The sequence below is a fragment of the Muscardinus avellanarius genome (genome assembly GCF_963383645.1).
Source record: "Muscardinus avellanarius genome assembly, chromosome: 3".
Classification (NCBI taxonomy): Eukaryota; Metazoa; Chordata; class Mammalia; order Rodentia; family Gliridae; genus Muscardinus; species Muscardinus avellanarius.
Window position 1 is genome coordinate 54,994,165 of NC_137788.1, and position 19,839 is coordinate 55,014,003.

General features: G+C 37.9%; 1 protein-coding gene across 1 annotated transcript in view; it reads right to left on the minus strand.

Moving 5' to 3' along the window:
• Positions 1-734: 734 nt before the first annotated feature.
• The window catches only part of ITGB3BP (integrin subunit beta 3 binding protein), a gene marked incomplete at both ends in the record, with an annotated part of 47,066 nt that continues 27,961 nt past the window's right edge, over positions 735-19,839 (minus strand). The window contains 5 exons of the mRNA XM_080691434.1: positions 735-871; positions 4,844-4,894; positions 11,350-11,409; positions 12,495-12,588; positions 13,018-13,096. Coding sequence (XP_080547560.1) covers positions 735-871; positions 4,844-4,894; positions 11,350-11,409; positions 12,495-12,588; positions 13,018-13,096 — 421 coding nt within the window. The remainder of the gene's footprint in view (positions 872-4,843; positions 4,895-11,349; positions 11,410-12,494; positions 12,589-13,017; positions 13,097-19,839) is intronic.

Consider the following 19,839-nt stretch of genomic DNA (forward strand, 5'->3'; position numbering starts at 1 on the left):
CATACATCCTTTAGTCAACCCACATATACTGAAAGCGTGCAGAAACATACGTGATACGGAACATATGTCAATATCCTCCTCTCCACATACTGGATTACATAAAGGGTCCAAAAGAAATGTATTATTTACATTAAGATCACCTACTGGTGTGTGTCTAAAGTTTAAATTAGCTGCAAGAAATTTTATCTAGACTTGCACCTGCTGAGTGCTCTGAGCTGGTATTTACTGGGCAGATTAATTACAAACATCTCTTCTGTTCCTTTGAATATGATCAGGCAGATGCAGAAGTTGTGCTCACAGTGAGTACATTTCTTCTAAATGCCTGCAGGATATAAAAGACGATTATGATATCATCATGAATTAGTTTCCAAATTAACATGTATCACGTAATAGCTTAAACGCCTATTTACCATGTAATATGGAATCTAGTTTAGGTCTGGTAACCTCTCATTTTCTTATATTTGAGTCTAAGTAATACTCACCTTTACAGATAATTGCATGACTACTCAGACAGAGCACTCTGCTGTGAAGATACCTCCATGATACCTTTGAGAGAATGTTAATATTAAACATGACCTACTGAAAACACCAAATTTACATGCCTTTGTCTCAAAGGCTTAGGTGTCTTCTAGCAGGTGTTTCTTCCCAAAATTGTTTACTATGACAGATTCCTAGTCAGAGTGTATCCCTCTGGGGACTCCTAGTGGTGATGGAGCTTCTTGTCTGATGTGGCTTTAGCACGGCTGAGAGGAAGCTTCAGAAACCACCATTGGCAAAAGACGGCATAGGCTCCCCGGGGCCTGGGGGTCTTTTGCTTCCTTGCTCCCGGCAGCAGCTTTGAAGTGCGCGAGGGGCCCTTCTATGAATTTCCCTGTTCATGGGAGTCCACATGTGTTCTCCCTGGCTCAGAAGATTAGATGCCAACGTGACAACCTACTTTTGCCTACTGTTTCAAGAGTCTGGTCTGCATTCCTATAGCAGATTTTGAGCACTTTAGAGTTCACTTAATATCCTTAGAGATTACTGATACAGTTGTCAGAGCTATGAAAGAAAGGAAGACTATCATTTATTAAATAGTTACTATGGAGGAGGCACTAATTATGCCAATTATATTTCTACAAGGCCATTGTTATTAGTCTCAGTTTATAATCAATGCTTAGGGGAACCAAGTGCCTAGTTTAGGTCACAAAGCTAAGTAGACAGTAGACTCTGAAGAGAAAAGCACTCTGTCATCTCTTCCTCTTTCTACAAGGGGACACATTTGATTGTTTAGAGTCCAGTACGTCCAATGGTCCACGTTTTACTAATATTACAGGTAATTATTTTTACACATTATTCTGTTTCCTATCACTGCCTTCTCTCAAATCCAGTGGGCCTTTGTGCTTCCTGATTTCATGTAGTAAGGAGACCACCTGATTCTGCATGATTTGTGCTGAGTGGCATCATGCACCTACGGCAGGTCTGTGGCCTTTACAGCTTTAAAGGCACAAGGACTTGGGTCCATTTCAGGACTGAATTTTCTTCCAGGTTTGCAAGCACACTGACAAAATTCAAGGTTCATATTAGGTGTGGGAGATGAGAGTTTCCACTTCTGCTATTTAGGGCATGATCCATAGGAGTTACCCCTATCTTCTACCAGAGGCCTTGCCATGTTAGAAGTTATCGATTCATCTGCTAACCACGTTGATACTTGCATCCTCACTGGGCTCAGAGCCTTTGTTTGCACTTGGTACTGGCAGAACCCTAGAAAGAAGAGTCTGAACTTTTATCACTTATCATAGCTCAAAACTGCCTTTCTGACCCACATCTGACTGCTAAACATTTTGAGATTTTAAGCCTGATAAGTGGAATGATGTAATCCCTAGAAAGGTAGAAGAACAATTTTGAAGGGGAAATTATGGAAGTCAGTATACTTGGGAGACTCTGGATGGCAGCTGAGATTGTAGGTTTCTAGCTCAGAAAAGGGTGGGAGACTTTTTCCACTAAGGTGACCACTCAAGTCAAAGGAGTGACTGAGATCTTGAAGGAAGTGCGCAAAGTGAGAAGGAAACAGTCGGAAGCAGCCATCAGCACAGTGCCTGAAAGGTGACATCATTACACTGAACTGGGAAAGGGTTTGGTGGCCCAACCTTAATTCTTTCAAGTTTCTTGAAGTACTCTGCAAATCAAAGTCAAAAGTACACCCCTGAAAATGGATGACCTTTACTAGAATCCATGAATGTAAGTTCTCCCTAAGTCTATAATTTGCTTACTTGTTGATTTGTTGTGCTAGGGATTGAACCCAGGGCCTTACACATAGCGGGCAAGTCCTCAGCCACGGACTAAACCACGTCCCCAACAGTTCCCCTCAGTTTATTAGTGAAACGATCATATACCAAATGTGTGTGCTCACTTGCTAAATATATGACTGTGAATATGTATTCATGAACATCATTTAATATAATAGTTCCCTGTTGGATTTTCATGGTCCAGAAATTCATAAAATGTTTAACCCTCTACTGAATGAATATGTGTATGTGTATATCCTTCCTTAATAAGATATAAAATCCTTAAGCAGCAGTGAAACCTGACATTCATAGATTACTACTGTGCAGTAGTCCCAAACTTAGGCTCTACATCAGACTACTCAGGTGAGGGGGCTGGCTCTCTGTCCCAGGTGATTCTGGGACAAAATACTTAGCTTCTTTGTGCCTCAGTTTCTTCACCTATAACTAAATAACTGGCCGGGCGTGGCGCACACCTGTAACTCTGGTACTTGAGAGGATGAGTCAGGAGGATCCCAGGTTCACAGCCACCCTCAGCAGCTTAGTGAGGTTCTCCACAACTTAGACTCTGTTCCTAAAGAAAAAAATAAAATAGAGCTAGGGGTGTAGCTGAGACATAGAAAGACCCTGGGTTCAATCCCTAGTACTAAAAAAAAGTAATAACTGTAACTATCTCACAAGTTGTGAAAATCAAGTGGATATGTATGTGCTTATAGCAGTGTCCAACACATAAAACATGCTCAATAAGTGCTAGCTCGTATCATAAACTGTTATCATATTTATCATTTTTTTAGGTACAGGGGATGGAACCCAGGGGCATTCTACTTCTCAGCTACACCCCCATACCTATTTTTTATTCTTAATTTGAAACAGGGTCTCACTGAGTTGCAAAGTTGTGGACCTCACTGAGTAGCTGAGGCTGGCCATGAAATGCGATCCTCCTGTTTCAGCCTCCCAAATGCTGGGATTCTAAGTGTGCACTACCACGACCGGCTTTATAACAACATTTTTTTTTTTTTGGTGGTACTGGGGTTCTTGGAAACCCTTCTACCCCCGGGCTACACTCCCAGACCTATTTTTTATATCTTTATTTGGAAACAGGGTCTCTTAAGCCAGTAAGGCTGGCTTCGAACCAGTGCAATCCTCCTGTCTCCGCCTCCCAAGCGCGGGGATTACAAGCGTGCGCCACCACGCCCAGCTTATAACAACATTTTAATGAATGAAAGTGAAGTAATTTTCTACATAAGATGCTTTGCAACTGTTTTAAGAACAGCTAGTCTGTTAGGCTAAACTTAATCACTTGAGATACCACTTCCAAATAAATGAATTTTCTAGATAGAATATAATTCTTTTGCTGGATCTGGTGGCACATTACCTGTAATCCCAGTACTGAAATAGGACTGTAGGATGAGGCCAGCCTCAGAAACTTAGCAAGACCCCATTTCAAACACAGATGAAAAAGGATGTGTGTACAGCTGGATGTTGAATTCCTCTGGGACTAATTTCCAGTAGCAAAAAAGTATAATTATTTCATTTGTTTTAATTTCTAAGAAATAGCAAGTAAGCCAGGTTTGTAATCCCAACACTTGGGAGGCTAAGGCAGGAGGATCATAAGTTCAAGGCCAGCCTTTGCAATTTAGCCAGACATTGTTTCAAATTAAAAAATAAAACAGAGTTGGGGTAGAGGTAGAATGTTCGTAGGTTCAATCCCTAGCACTACCACCACCACCACCACCACTACTACCACCACACACACACACACACACACACACACACACACACACACAAAAGGCAGACAACATCACTAAGTGTGGAATACCAGATCCTAATGTGTACCCTGTGTTACACATAAACTGAATATCTGAACATTAATATCATACCATGACTTATATTGCTTCTAGCTCATATGTTATAATAAGATATCAGAAACATATCACAAAGATATGCTTGTATTGTTGAATTAACAGGAATAATTTCAAAGGAAAAGTACAAGTAATTAACATGAAATTATTTAGTAAATTTAGTACCATTTACAAATGTAACATATCTGTTATGTCTTGTTCAGCTAGAACAAGTGTATGTGCTTAATACTTGTCAGAATCTATTTCGCTGCTGTGTGTGGTGGCACATGCCTGTAATCCCAGTACACGGGAGGATGAGACAAGAGGTTTGAGACCAGCCTCAGCAACTTAGTGAGACTTTCAGGAACCTAGTAAGACCCTGTTTCAAAAATAAAAAAGTAAAATAGGGCCGGGGGTGTAGCAACTTGGAGGCATAACCATCCCCAGAACCAGAAAAAAAAAATCCATTTAGCTATTTATACCAAAGGTGCTCAATCAAGGGCCCTCCTTATACTCAATTACATGTGTCCCCTCTCTGACTTTTACAATGTGCATTTTCATTGAGCCTTTAAGTCACAGATCTTGCTAGACTGCCCAACTAAAGCTATAAAGGTCACATACCTATTTTCTTATAGAAAGACAGTACCAAATTGGATAATGTAAATAAAATGTTTTCACTTGAACAAACCACAGTGAAATTTAGCCAGATTAAGCTGAATTAGAAGAGTGAAATAGTACCTGAGTTTACCATGGCTTTGAGGAATTCATAGCTGTCGAGATGATGTAATTCTATAGGAAAGAAGAAAGACTTTTTCAGAAAATAGTTCAAGGTAACTTGTCACATTATATGATGCAAAATAAATACTGAATCAAAATGAAATTAAAATAACTCAGATTTATTTTGCATGATAAATAGCATCTTTGGGGCTATAAATTCTCATTTCAATATTCTATCAGTTAGCCCAATTCTACTTCAGAATGTACACTTTAAAATGATAAGAATGACCAGCAAGTATTGCAAAGTATGTTTACCCCTACTGTTAGTGTACTCCTTAGGCTTCCTCATGATCGCTTGTCATTCGTGTTGGATTCTATATTCCTGAGGGCAGGGCGATGTCTGTTTTGTTTGCTAGTGCGTCCCCAAGGATAGAACAATGTCTCATTTGTAATAGGTATTCAATAAACATTAAATTAATGAAGTGTGTAAAGAGAGCAATTTTCAAGCGTTTGGAAATACTTAGATAATTTTTTTTTTTTTTTTTTTTTTGGTACTGGGGATTGAATACATGGGCGGTCTACCTCTGAGCTACACCCTCAGTTCTATTTTATTTTTTATTTGGAAACAGGGTCTCACTCAGTTGCTGAGGTGGCCCGGTACCTGTGAACCTCCTGTAGCAGCTTCCTAAGTGCTGGGATTACAGGCATGTGCTGCCCTACCTGGTTTAGATAATTCTTTAAAAAATTACTTGAATGGCTAGGTGTGGTATGCATTCCTGTAATCCCAACACATGGGAGGCTGAGACAAGATGATCACAGATTTGACTCAACAACCTAATGGGACCCTGTTTTAAAACAAAAATAAAAAAGGGCTAGGGTACAACTCAGAGGTAGAATGTCCTTGAGTCCACTCCCCAGTAACACACACACACACACACACACACACACACACACACACACGAATAGCCATTTGTTCACGTGCTAATTGCACCATGTTGAGGACCTTTGATCTAGCTTCTGTACTGGGTTCTGTGTTACAATATAGAGAAAAGTCTCTTTCTTTGATTCTCAAAGAAGAGCCAAGAAAGAGCCCTGTACCTAGAGAATCACAACACATTCCAACACGATACGTGTATAAATATTCAAACCCAGGCATGGTGGTGCATGCCTGTAATCCAAGTACTTGGGAGGCTAAAACAGGATTATTGGTCGGGCGTGGTGGCGCATGCTTGTAATCCCAGCGCTTGGGAGACTGAGAAAGGAGGATCACACAGGTTCAAAGCCAGCCTCAGCTACTCAGTGAGAACCTATTTCCAAATAAAGTATAAAATAGGTCTGGGAGTATAGCCTGGAGGTAGAAAAGCCCCTGGGTCCCACCCCTAGTACCACCAAAATAAAAAGTATTATGCTCTCTGCTTCATATATCTGAGGAATATAAAAAAAATAAAACAGGAGTATCATTGGAGGACAGCCTCATCAAGTAGTGAGATTCTCAGCAATCTACCGAGGCCCTGTTTAAAAAAAAAAAAAAATAGGGCTAAGGGTGTAGCTCAGAGGTAGAATGCCCTTGGGTTCAATTCCTAGTACCACTCCCCTAAAAAAAAATTCACACAAGTGTTGTTGGAGACTAGAAGATGAAGTAATTTGGCTCCACAGAGGTGGGACATCCGAGGCTGACCTTAAAGAATAAGCAAGAGTCTGGGAAGCGGAGAGGGAAGAAAAGGCAATGTAGGAAGAGGAGACACGAGAAAGGCCCGGGCACCGAGAGATTCTGGAGAGCCAAAGCGCGCGCTGTGACGTAGCATCAGAGCGGCCATTCTCCTTTCTGAATTCTCAGCTGGAGGGAAGAAATTCACCTGAATTTCCTTATTGCATAAGACACAAGTCCTGCTTTTAACTATAAAATACCTGCTTTATTATGTATGCGTTTAAAATATGTACGCCACGTGGACAATTGCTCTTATTACGCTTGGGGAGCCTCTTTGTGCTACTGTAAGTTAAGATGCGGATTAAAGAGCAAGCTCACCTGTCAGGTGACAGAAAGCCAATTTCTATAGATGTTGCTGAATAATTTTTCTCCATCTCAAGAATAGTCAGTCTTCGGTCTATTCATTACTGTCTTTTTTATAGTATTTTTATTTAATAAAACCTATTAAGACTACCATACAAATCTCTTTACTTATGCTTTCATCTTTTAACTGATCAATTTTTATATTGCTGACATCCCTTCTTCGCCATTTGCTCATTTAAAAATTCATAGTATGTGAGATATGTCTCTGGGGAAAATGTCTATAAAATTTGTTACAGCTGGCAAATGTGTATGAGTCAGTGATAGCACATGACTAAATGCTTCACAGAAAATAAAATTTGTTTCTGTAGTAAGCAGAACTGTTTAAATGTTATTTATTTTTATGTTTCAAAGAAAATATATTGTGAAGTGCTGCATTGATTTAATACGCAACAATGTCTGTGTACACGCTGTAGAAGGAAAATTTATGAAACCTTTGCACAACTCCTTTAATTGAATTTTCCAAATCTCTCACCACACACAAATAATCAATATCTTCTGCAGAGAAAACCAGTCAGAATTATTACAGTCTTTCTTTTCAATTTTGTTGTCATCAGCACATACAGAGCACCTGGATATTTGTAGTGTCTGCTAGTAGTTTATTTACACCTCTTAAACACGTAATTGCTATTAAGTGAATCCAAATCCACATTTTTAACGTTTCTTTTTACTGATTTTATTCAAGAGAAAAATTATCACACTTCTGTGTAAGTTGTAAAAATTTAAATCATAGGGGAAATTATTAAAAGGCTTTGTACAGTAAGAAACCAGCTTGTTTTTCCTTAAATCCTAGACAAATCTCAAGTAAGCATTTTCAGCAGTTGAAATGTATCCTCCAAAGAATGATGACTTGTATAAAAAAAAAAAAAGGAGCATTAACATTATAAATAGAAAAGGTATGACCTACACAGGGCATACATAATAACTGAGTCCTTATAAAGAGCTGAGGACTACAGTGTACATTAATGTATATTTGTGCTACCAAAATTAATAGCACCATTTTTTATCTCCAGATAAACTCGGAATGTAAAAGCATGAGGGTGAATTTTTGTTATTTCTCCTAAAACTCATCATGTCTAAACTTCAAACCTCAGTGCTTTTAAAACTGAAGTATTTGTGTGAAAAAAGATATTGTTTAATGTCAAGATATAATCGAAAAAAACAAAAGGGTAGTAGTCTTCTGGGAGTAAAATTATTTAGCTGACATAATGAATACTTTTTCAAGATTGAGTGGGGGAAAGGACAACATATTTTTATGTTTAAAAAATACTTCTGTGGGTGGTTAGAATAAAAAGGGAATATCAAACTATTTTATAGTCCTAGAACAGAAGGAATTTAAAATTTGTCCCGGGGTCTAAAAATTTGATAACTTGAAAATCTTATAAACAAGATGAATTTCACAATGTAAGAACACAGTAAGTTAATTAAAAAAAGAAAACATTATACTTTATGCTCTTTTTAAACACCAGAGCTAGAAATTCTGAAATATTTTCTATTCGAAACCGCTAAAACAATCAACTTCTTTGAACAATGTAAAGTTCAGATGGCTATGCTTCATTTAAAATATGCATACTGCAACCTACACAATTATTCTCAAAACAGATAAAATATGTTTTGGACTGAAGCTAAGTGTTCAGATTTCAGATCTTGGCAACTGCTCTACAATTTGCTTACATTCTTTCTGAAAACATTTTGTTTACTGGGAAGTAGTAGTCATAGACAAACAATGATGGCCTTTTAAAAAATATCTCCAGAAAAAATGATTATACCAAGAACTACAGAATGCCATCTACTGACTAAGGAATGGTTGTATCAAGTTGTTTTAAGTAGAGGTTGATTATGTCAAGACATAAATTTCATGCCTTACACCATGTGATGATAACGTGACATTCCATTTGTATCAGTCCATTGAAGGGTCATGTGTTTGAAATCTTCAGCATGACAAATTTAAAATAATTATGAAAATTCACATCTAAATCTAATGGAAAAAGGACCTTTCATTTCAGTATTTTCCTACTAGTCATAAAGCCAATATTATTAAGGAAAGTGAAGCTAGGCTTACTTCCTAAGTAAGTGAAAGAAGCCTTCCTTTGAGAAACTTGTCTTTAGTGAAGGGCCTCTTTTATTCATACAATCTTACCAAAGTGTTCTCTGATTTATAAGGTCCAATTCTTCTGCAAACTGTGAAAACTTCAGTGTACCTTTTCACGTTACTGTGTAGTTTTAAGTTTCCCTTGAATAAGAAAAGCCTTATTTGAGTAATAAATATTTGAGGTATTCTCCCAGCCCTATTTTATTATTTTACTTTGAAACATGGTCTTGCTGAATTGCTGAGGCTGGCCTTGAACCTGTGGTTATCCTCTCAGCCTTCCAAGTACTGGGATTACAGGTGTTTGCCACCATGCCCAGCTAATTTGCATATCATCTTTAACAACAACAGTAACAATGATGACAAAAACCCCCAAACTAAAAATATACACATAAAGAACAAGAGGAAGAGGTGGAAAAGCATTTAGTGAAATTATATGGCCCAGTAAGCCTCAGGAGTACGTCAGATGTCTGATTATTTAAAACACTAAGCTGAGCTGGTGGTGGCGGCTCATACCTACAATCCCAGTACTTGGGAGACTGAGACAGGAGGATTGCAGGTTTGCGGCCAGCCTCAGGAAATTAGGAAGGCTCTCAGCAATTTAGCGAGATCTTGTTTCAAAATAAAAATTAAAAAAGGCTAGGGGTATAGCTCAAGACAGAATGCCCCTGGGTTGCTCAGAGGTAGAATGCCCCTGGGTTCTATCCCTGCTATCATGAAGAAGAAGGAGAAGGAGAAGGAAGAAGGAAGAAGGAAGAAGGAGGAGGAGGAGAAGAAGCAGCAACAGGAGCAGCAGTGGCTGAGGAACATACTTTTGATAGTGAAACAAGTAATTGGCTTATTCTAATTTCCATAATCATTTAATTGAAGCAAATCAAGTACATACTTATTTTGTACAAGGTTTTGTATAGGGCTGATTTTTATTTTACACTTTATTATTATTTTTTTTTTGCTGCGGTACTGGGGCATTGAACCCAGGGGCATTGTACTCTGAGTTATACTCCCAGCCCTATTTTTTTTTTAAATTTTATTTTGAAACAGGGTCTCGATAAGCTGCAGGGTGCCTCACAAGTAGCTGAGGCTGGCCGCGAACCTTCAACTCTCCTGTCCCAGCCTCCCAAGTACTGGGATTACAAGTACGCTCTACCATGCCCGGCTTATTTTATACAATTTCGAATGTCCCAAATTCCCAAAACATTTAAAAATTTAAACAAATCTTTTTAATCATATAGTAAGAGGAAAAAAGTAATTATGTCTATAAAAAGCTGAAAACCTCAAAAAGCTCAAGAAACATACAAAACAAGTTAGAAATGTCAAAAAGACAATATTAGCAAAGTTCTCTTAAAATTAATGTATAAACAGCAAGCGGGAAAAAGTTGTTTAGTAAAAAAAATATGTGTGTGCATCATGCATATGTTTGTATTTATGTGTATACATGTTATTTATTTATTTAATTTATGTATTGTGGTACTGGGGATTGAACTCAGGGGCATTCTACCTCTGAGCTATACCCTTAGCCATTTTTTATGTTTTGTTTTGAAACAGGTTTCACTAAGTTGCCGAGGTTGGCCTCAAACATGTGATCTTAAGTTGGTTTAACAGTTTTAGCATTTTAGAGCCCACAACTTCACCTGCTGAGGCATAGATGTGTATTTCCTATGAGAACTTAAAAATTGCTAATTCCTCCTTTGTGAGGAGGCACTGAATTCTTTTTAAACCACACTGAAATGCTCGGAGGCATGAGTTCATAGTACTACTGTCAAAATGTCATTAATAATTTGAAAGCTTCCGGGACACTGGTTACAAGAAAACTTTTCTTTCCTCCCCTCAGAGAGACCCTGTTTCAAAATAAAGAATAAAAAAATAGGCCTGGGAGTGTCTCTTGGAGGTAGAATGCTCCTGGGTTCCATTCCCAGTACCACAAGGTAACTTTTAATGCTTGGCATAGCATTCTGATCACCACTAAAAACTGGTATATTAATGCACTGTTGCCTCTATTTTAATAAAAAAACAAAATTTAAAATTGTATTTCAAAACCTTTTTACTTTTTAAAAAATTCAATCGTGGTCTTTTTTTTTTTTTTTGGTGGTATTGGGGGTAGAACCCAGGGGCTTTTCTACCTCCGGGCTATACTCCCAGACCTATTTTATATTTTATTTAGAAACAGGGTCTCACTAAGTTGCTTAGAACCTCACTAAGTAGCTGAGGCTGGCTTCGAACCTGTGTGATCCTCCTGTCTCAGCCTCCCAAGCGCGGGGATTACAAGTGTGCGCCACCACGCCGGGGCTCAGGCATGGTCTTTTAAAGGGATATACTTGGTGAAATGAGATGCAATATCTTTTTATGTAAGAGACTAAAACAGAACTCTACCTTTGTGAGGAGGCACTGAATTCTTCTTTTTAAACAGGTTTTGTTTTGTTACTTTTGTCACTAAAAGAAAAAAAAAAAAAAACCTCATGTTAGAATATGAATAATTGCCCATTACTTGGAAGAAACAACTTTTAAGTAAAAATGATCAAAGCAATACAAATTTATAGGTGTCAAATATAAAATGCAATGCCTTTTTATCTTTTTAAAAATAAATGACCTCTACATAAAAACTGTTACTACTAGCAGTTTCCTCCCCCATCCCCTCTTCCTCCTTCGGTACTGGTGATTGAACCTAGGGGCTACCTCTACCTCTGAGCTATGCCTCCAGCCCCCACCCCCCATTTTTAAAAATTTGAACCAGTCTCACTAAGTTGCTGAGGGCCTTGCTAATTTGCTGAGGCTGGCCTTGAGCATGTGACCTTCCTATCTTACCCTCCCAAGTACTAGGATTACTGGCATGAGCCACCATGCCCACTTTTAGCAGTTTCAAAAATACAGTCTGCTAGCCAGGTGTGGTAGCACATACTTGTAATTCCAGCATTTGGGAGGCTGAGACAGGAGGATCGCAGTTCAAGACCGGCCTTAGCTACTTAGTGAGGCCCTTTGCAACTCAGTGAGACCCTGTTTCAAAATAAAGAATAAAAAACAGGGCTGGGCTAGGGGTATACCTCAGAGGTAGAATGTCCCTGGGTTCTATACCCAGTACCACAAACAAAAACAAAAACAACTCTTCTCCTTTACACTAAAGAGGAATCCCCAAAATAACAAATCCTGGTGAAAGACACATTGCTAATTTAAAGAAGGCAATAGTGGTTTTTTCTTTTTTCTTGGTGGTACTGGGAATCAAACCCAGGAGCAATCTACCCCCAACCCTATTTTTTATTTTTATTTTGAAACAGGGTCTCACTAAGTTGTGGAGGGCCTCACTAAGTAGCTGAGGCTGGCTGCGAACCTGCGATCCTCCTGTCTCAGCCTCCCATGTTCTGGGATTACAAGTGTGTGCCATCACGCCCAGTTGGCAATAGTGCTTTTATCGCACATCCAGTAGTGATGCATGTATAAAGAAGCCTATCAAGTTTAAAATGAGAAAAATTAAGAGATTTGTCTTTAAAATGACTGCCAATGAAAGCACAAATCTTTCTTACATAGTTCTTTGGTTTTCTCCATTTCTCTTTTTAAGAAACGAGATGTACTGAAGATGCCAATGAGGTTCTCAAGCTCTCTATTGCCCTCTAAAGCCTGAAAGAAAATCATGTAAAATGAGGTAAACAGGCTCTCTGCAAGTATAAGATCATTAACATGAAAAAAAAATACAGTATACTGTTTCCTTTATTTGAGAAATTTAAACTCTGTTAGAAAATTTAACTTTTTCTGGTACGTCAAGTATAATAAGATTTATAATGTCTGAATAAAAACAATTTATTATTAGTTAAAAAGATTAGACATAACCTATAAATTTATTTTTAAATGTGAAAAGCCAGCTTTTACTAAAATATTATGGTTAAGTAATATTCATAAAAGCAAAGAAATTCCCATGAAAAGTAAATTAAACATATCCTTTGTAGATTCTTTACTGAATTAGATTTTCCAGTCTGGAGCTTCTTTCCTATTATCCTTTTCAAATGGGGTAGTAGAAGTATGAAAAATATATGCATAAAAAGGGCAAACCTGTATACTACTTAAGTTTTGCATTATTTCTGTGATTTCTTTTGATGATTTCTCGACTTCAGATAGCAACACCATCAATCTAGAAATGAAGAAAAAAAATAACTTAGAAAGAGTAAGCATTTAACACAGCAAGTCCTTCGTGGATCTTTAATTCTATTAAAAAAAAACATTCAGTTTTTAAAAATAATTTATATTTTTCAAAGTGGTAAAACATATAAATGTTCCTTCTTCATTTTTTTTTAAACTCAAAGGCACCCTACCTCTGAGCTCTACCCCCAGCCCTATTTTTAATTTTTGTATTTTGACAAAGATTCTCACTAAGTTGCTGAGGCTGGTCTGGAACCTGCAATCCTCCTGTTTCAATTACTGGGATTATAGGGTGCGCTACCGTACCCACTTCCTTCTTCACTTGTATACAAACACAATATATATGATTACCTATCCTTTTAGAGTTTCACTTTTTCTCATTCCTACTGAGCAATGGGAGAGAAGACACGGTGCATTCCTTTCTCCATTAATACCTTGTAAATGCTAATGCATTGCTGTTCACGTATTTACCTTAATCAGAGTTTGTGAAGCAGTGTTACCCAGTGGCTTATTTTTTAATAAAAGTTTTATGACATATATTTCGGTTTGAAAAAGAAATGAAGGCAGTCTTTTAAATTTGAAACAAAGGAAAGGAAAAAAGACAACTTGTAATCCTACCTTCAGAACATATATTCTAGCTAGTCATTTGGAAAAATTCTAGGTTTAAAAAATTTTGTAAATTCAAATTATGCTCTACTTAAAAGAGCACCACAAACAATATTTTTGCCACATAGTTCAAATGTCTGTAATTTTAAAGGCTACACATCATCTCTCTAGTAAACATACCAAAGATGCTTTGATTATTCCTTTATTGTTGCAATTTTAGTTTGTTTTCCAATTTTAACATCCCATAGCCATATATGATAACCTATAATCAACACAGTATATAAGAAAATAATGCAATTTATAAAAAATTTTTACTGGTGCATTTTATTTATACATCATAATGAAGCAAAAAACTTGTGTAGACATAAATGCACACACATCACCCAGCCAGCCCCCTCCCAGTCCCCACCCCACTCCCTCCCCGTCCCTCCCTCTCATGCTTGGCTTAGTGGTTGACTATGATATGAAGAAGTACATTCTGCGCTTTAAAGAGTCCCCCCACCCCCACCCCATCCCCACAGTTAGGTTGCCTTGTTTGCTCCTCTATAGGATCTCCTTTTTCACCTGGAGTTCCTCCTATGACCCCTTTCTCCCTAGCTTTCACATCTTAGGGAAAGCATCCGATTCCTTGCTTTTTGTGACTGACTAATCTCGCTTAGCACAGTGTCCTCAAGATCCATCCATTTCCCTGTAAATGCGGCAATTGTGTTTTTTTTAATGGCTGAGTAAAATTCCATTGTGTACATATCCCACAGTTTTGTAATCTGTTCATCTGTTGATGGACATCTTGGCTGGTTCCAGTTTGGCTATGGTGAATTGTGCAGCTATGAACATAGATACACATGCATTAGTTTGGTAGTTTGGTTTCCTTTCTTTTGGGTAGATACCCAGAAGTGGTATTGCTGGATCGAATGGTAAATTTGTTCCCATTCTTCTGAGGATTCTCCATACTGTTTTCCAAAGTGGTTGCACTAATTTGCAATCCCACCGACAATGTTTTAGAGTTCCCACTTCTCCACATCCTCGCCAGCATTTGTTGTTGTTTGTTTTGAATGGTTACCATTCTAGTTGGAGTTGCCAGTGATGTTGAGCATTTTTTCATGCATTAATTGGCCATTTGAATTTCTTCTTTCGTGAAGTATCTGTTTAGTTCACTTGCCTATTTTTTGACTGGATTATTTGTTTTTTTTTTAGTGTTGAGTTTCTTGAGTTCTCTGTATGTTCTAGATATTAGTCCTCTATCGGAGGAGTAGGTGGTGAAAATCTTCTCCCATTCGGTTGGCTCTCAATTGAGGTTCTTGACAGTTTCCTTTGCTTAAACAGAAGCTCTTCAGTTTCATGCAATTCCACGTATTGATTTGCCCTTTTGTTGTGCCTTTGGGGTCTTGTTGAGAAAGTGTTTTTCTGTGCTTATGTGTTGCAGTGTTGGACCTATGCCCTCTTCAAGGAGCCTCAAGATCTTTGGTCTAATTTCCGAGTTTTTGATCCATCTTGAATTGTCTCTTGTGCAGGGTGAGAAAGTGGGATTAATTTCCAATTTTCTGCATATGGTTAACCAGTTTTGCCAACACATTTGTTGAACAGGCTATCTTTTTTCCAGTGTATGTTTTTGGCCCCTTTGTCAAAAATCAATTGGCTAAAAGTGGGTGGACTTGTTTCTGGGTCTTCTATTCTGCTCCATTGGTCACAATTTATAATATATATAATCTATAGATGTTAAAGTAGCCACATTAAATTTAGTAAAAAGAAGCCATGTGTGGTGGCACATGCCTGTAATCCCAGTACTTGGGAGGCTGAGACACGAGGATCACAGGTTCCTACTCAGCTTCAGCAATCTCCTGAGGCCTTCCACAACTTAATGAGACCTTATTTCAAAATAAAAAGCAAAATAGGGCTGGGAGTAAAGCTCAGAAATAGAACACTCCTGGGTTCGATCCACAATACCACACACAACACACACACACACACACACACACACACACACGCATGTGTGCGTGCACACACATGTAAAAAGAAACACATGAATTTAATTTTAATATATTTTCCTTAACTCAATATCATCACATCATCTTTTGATCGTAATCAAGGTAAAAATTGCTGAGAAATTATATATATATATATATATATATATTTTTTTTTTTTTTTTTTTTTTTTTTTTTTTTTTGCGGTACTGGTGATGGAACCCAGGGGCATTCTACCTCTGAGCTACACCCCTGCTCCCATTTTTTTTTTTTTTTAGTCTTTATATTTTTTTGAAACAGGGTTTCACTGAGTTGCAAAGGGCCTCATTAATTAGCTGAGGCTGTCCAAGAACTGCCATCCTCCAGTCTCTGCCTCCTGAATGCTGGGATTAGAGGCCACCACACTCAGCCCAGAAATTTTATATTTTTAAGTCCAGTGTATTTCACAGCACACATCCTTTTACATCCTTTCAGACTAGCCCCATTTCAAGTGCTCGTGACGACTGTTTCAGAGGGCACAGATCAATACTAATGATTTTATAAGAAACCAGAAATTTTATTTAAAAGCTTTTCAAGATTTTAACAGTGTTACTCATTAAAGTTTTGTGCTACTAAAGACAAATATGACAAGTTAGAATTTTCATATATACTGGATGTATGCAGTATTTTGAACTAAGTAAAAAATACATATTTAAGTATGCAAGGAAAAATTGAAAGGAGAGGATAGTGAAATCACATGTGATTTTTTTTCCATTAAAAATTTCCTGTTTTTATAAATTTCAATTAAAAGTACCCTGAGGCCCCACTTGCTTAGCACTGGACCTCCGTTTGAGAGACAGCATCATGAAGGCACCGCACCCTCTGGAACACCTGAAGGCACAAGTGGGCCTCAACGACTCCTACCCACATGGCAACCCCCAGTCTCTCCTATTGATGCCACAGCCTGCTGAGCACCCCGAATGCACAGAGAGTACAAGCTGCTCTGTTATGTGGACAGATCCTGGCAGCTCTTTCCCTTTACTGGGAAAGCTGGAGTGGCACAGCCTTGCCCTAATGTCCTACACACTGTAGCATGAAGAGCTGGTGGTACGCTTCGCTGACTTGTAGGAAAATGGGTGGAAGAGTGCTTTTCTATGTCTTTGGAGTGAAGAAGCCTTCATAATATCTGGAGGTAAACTGCTTGATGTACAAATTGGGGGGTGGGTGGGATAATAGAGGCTACTTCTTTATCCTAGACAGAACTGCAGATTCTTCCTTCCTTTCTTTCTTTTTCTTTCTCCTTCCTTCCTTTCCTTCCTTTCTTCCTTTTTCTTTCTTTTCTTTTGCAGTACTAGTGACAGAACCCAGAGCATTCTACCTCTGAACTACACCCCCAGCCCTATTTTTTATTCTTTATTTTGAAACAGGGTCTCACTAAGTAGCTGAGGCTGGCCACAAACCAGCAATCCTCCTGGCTCAGCATCCCGAGCACTGGGATTACAAGTGTGAGCCACCACACCTGGCACAAAATTTCAACTTTTAAGCACACTTATTCCTATTTGGACACGAGATTTTCATTGCTATTGATAGTTGTTTTTTTTAACTACACCATCCATGAATGGTTCAGTTTACTTTGCTATGACAGCATTATTGTATGCTTGAGTCCCTCTTTAGTATCATCTTGTTGTTCTTTACAGATTTATTTATTCTGACAACTCACAATCTTGTATTTCTTTTAAGCTTCCAACAAAATTTATTTCTCAAGTACAATACTTCCAAGTACTCCCTGCCCTCCTTTCAAGTTGGTGAGTAGCTCACGCTTGTCAGCAGCTCTCCTAGCTGGATGTGAAGGCATACACTTGTAATTCCAGTATTTGGGAGGCTGAGACAGGAGGGTTGCAGGTTTGAGGACAGCCTCAGCAATTCAGCAAGACTCTCAGCAACTTAGTGAGATAATGTTTTTAAAAATAAAAAGGGCTGAGGGTGTGGCTTGGAGGTACAGAACCCCTGGGTTCAGTCCTCAGTACCAAAAAATTAAAAGAAAGTTACTCTCCTGAATACACGTGATACAAGTGTATTAAATATGATACCAGTGATTAAATATAAGCCCTATACAGGAAGAGTCTCTGTGCTATCGCTGTTTTGTATCTTGATTGTGGTGGTGGAAACAAGAACCTACACATGTGATAAAATTGTATAGAACTAAACACACACACACATAAGTATATAAAGCTGAAAAAATGTGACTAAGGTTGGTGTATCAGGTCAATGACAATTTCCTAGCATGACACTGTCCTATAGTTTTGTAAGATGTTATTACGTCAGGAAACTGGAAAAAGGGTGTGCAAGGTCTGTTTCACTCCTCTCAATGGTATGTGAATCTATAATTATTTGAGAATAAAAAGTTTAATGAGAATAAACCTTCCAGAAGGATAGCCGTCATTATTATGGTTTGATAGCAGTGCCAGAAACAGCAGCAAATTGCCAAGGGGAAGAAAAGCCGATGGCAGTGAGTTATATATTTTCCTTGCAGAGCATAAAGGATATGGAACTTCACATAAAACAGTAATGTGTAGGTGTTTGTTTACAAATGGGCTTTATTGACATGCCACTAACTGCTTGTTTTCTGAAAAAAAATTTAGAACATGGAACTGTATTTTCCTTTTGGGAAAATTCTTACATTTAAAAGTTTCCAAGTTAAAAAAATAAAAAATACATAAGGTTCTCCAAGCTAACTAGTAGGAGAAATTTCAGAAAATATTCATAAGTGAAAATAGTAAAGTGCAAAAGAACACATATTGTATTAAAAAAAATTAGTGATGAGGCCAGCATGCAGTAACTTTTGAGACCCTGTTCAGAATAAAAAAATAAAAGTAAGGTATGTGAGATGTAGCTCAGAGGTAGAATGTCCCTCAGCCAGTATCACAAAAATAAGTGAAGCTGCTTGATTTTATAAAAATATATGAAAGGTGGTTAAGAAACTGATGCAACCACTTTGGAAACAGTATGGAAGATCCTCAGAGGAATGAGAACAAACCTATCATATGATCCAGCAATATCACTTCTAGGTATCTACCCAAAAGAATGGAAACCAAACTACCAAACTAATGCATGTGTATCTATGTTCATAGTGGCACAATTCACAATTGTCAAACTGTGGAACCAGCCAAGATATCCATCAACAGAGGAATGGATTACAAAACTATGGGATATGTACACAATGAAATTTTACTCAGCCATAAAGAAGAACAAAATTACATCATTTACAGGGAAATGGATGGAACTGGAGAACATTATGCTAAGTGAGATTAGTCAGTTACAAAAAGTAAAAAAAAAAAAAAAAAAATCGGATGCTTTCCCTAATATGCAGAAGCTACGGAGAAAAAGGGTCATAGAAGAAACTCATAGATGAGCAAATAAGACAACCTGAAGGGGACTGGAGGGGGGAAGAGAACTTCCTTAAAGTACATGATGTACATTCACAAACATATCAATCAGTAAGCCAAACATGAGAAGGAGGGAAGGGGAAGGAGAGAGGGAGAATTGGGAAAGGGCTAAACGAGTGATGTGTGCATGCATGCCTCCACTATCTTGTACCCCATTAAGATGTATGACTACAATGCACCAATAAAAAATAAAAAAATCTAATGGATTTATTCACCTACATAGAGTAAGTAAAAGGAATAGGGGAGGATGTAACATTTCTTTGAGTTACTTTTTGGCATTGTTTTGACTTTTATGGTGGTATTAAATTTTCATATAGTTAAAAAATAAAATAAAAAATAAAAAATAAAATTAAATCAGTAACGACAAAAAAAATCAAGCGCCAAGATAAGAACCTATTCCAAATGAATAATTCTTCAAAAGAAGAACACTAGGTCTCTAATGCTTAGAAGCTGCAAATGTAGAAATTCTAAAATTGTTTTATGTAGGTTGATGGACGAAGTTGTTTTTGGAGACAGATATGTTTAAGAAGAGAAGGAAATATAGAAAGGGGAAAGGCAAAAAAACCCCCTGCATCACTATGAATTCATGAATCTAAGAAAGGTGAGTGGACAAAGGCCAACTAATAAATAAACGATGGAGTTAGAAGAGCACCAGCGCAACTGCTAGAGTAGAGCTGACTCAGGCAAGAACCAGCAATGTCGCTAACGCCACTGGGTGAACATGGCCTCAGGCGTCTCCCTGT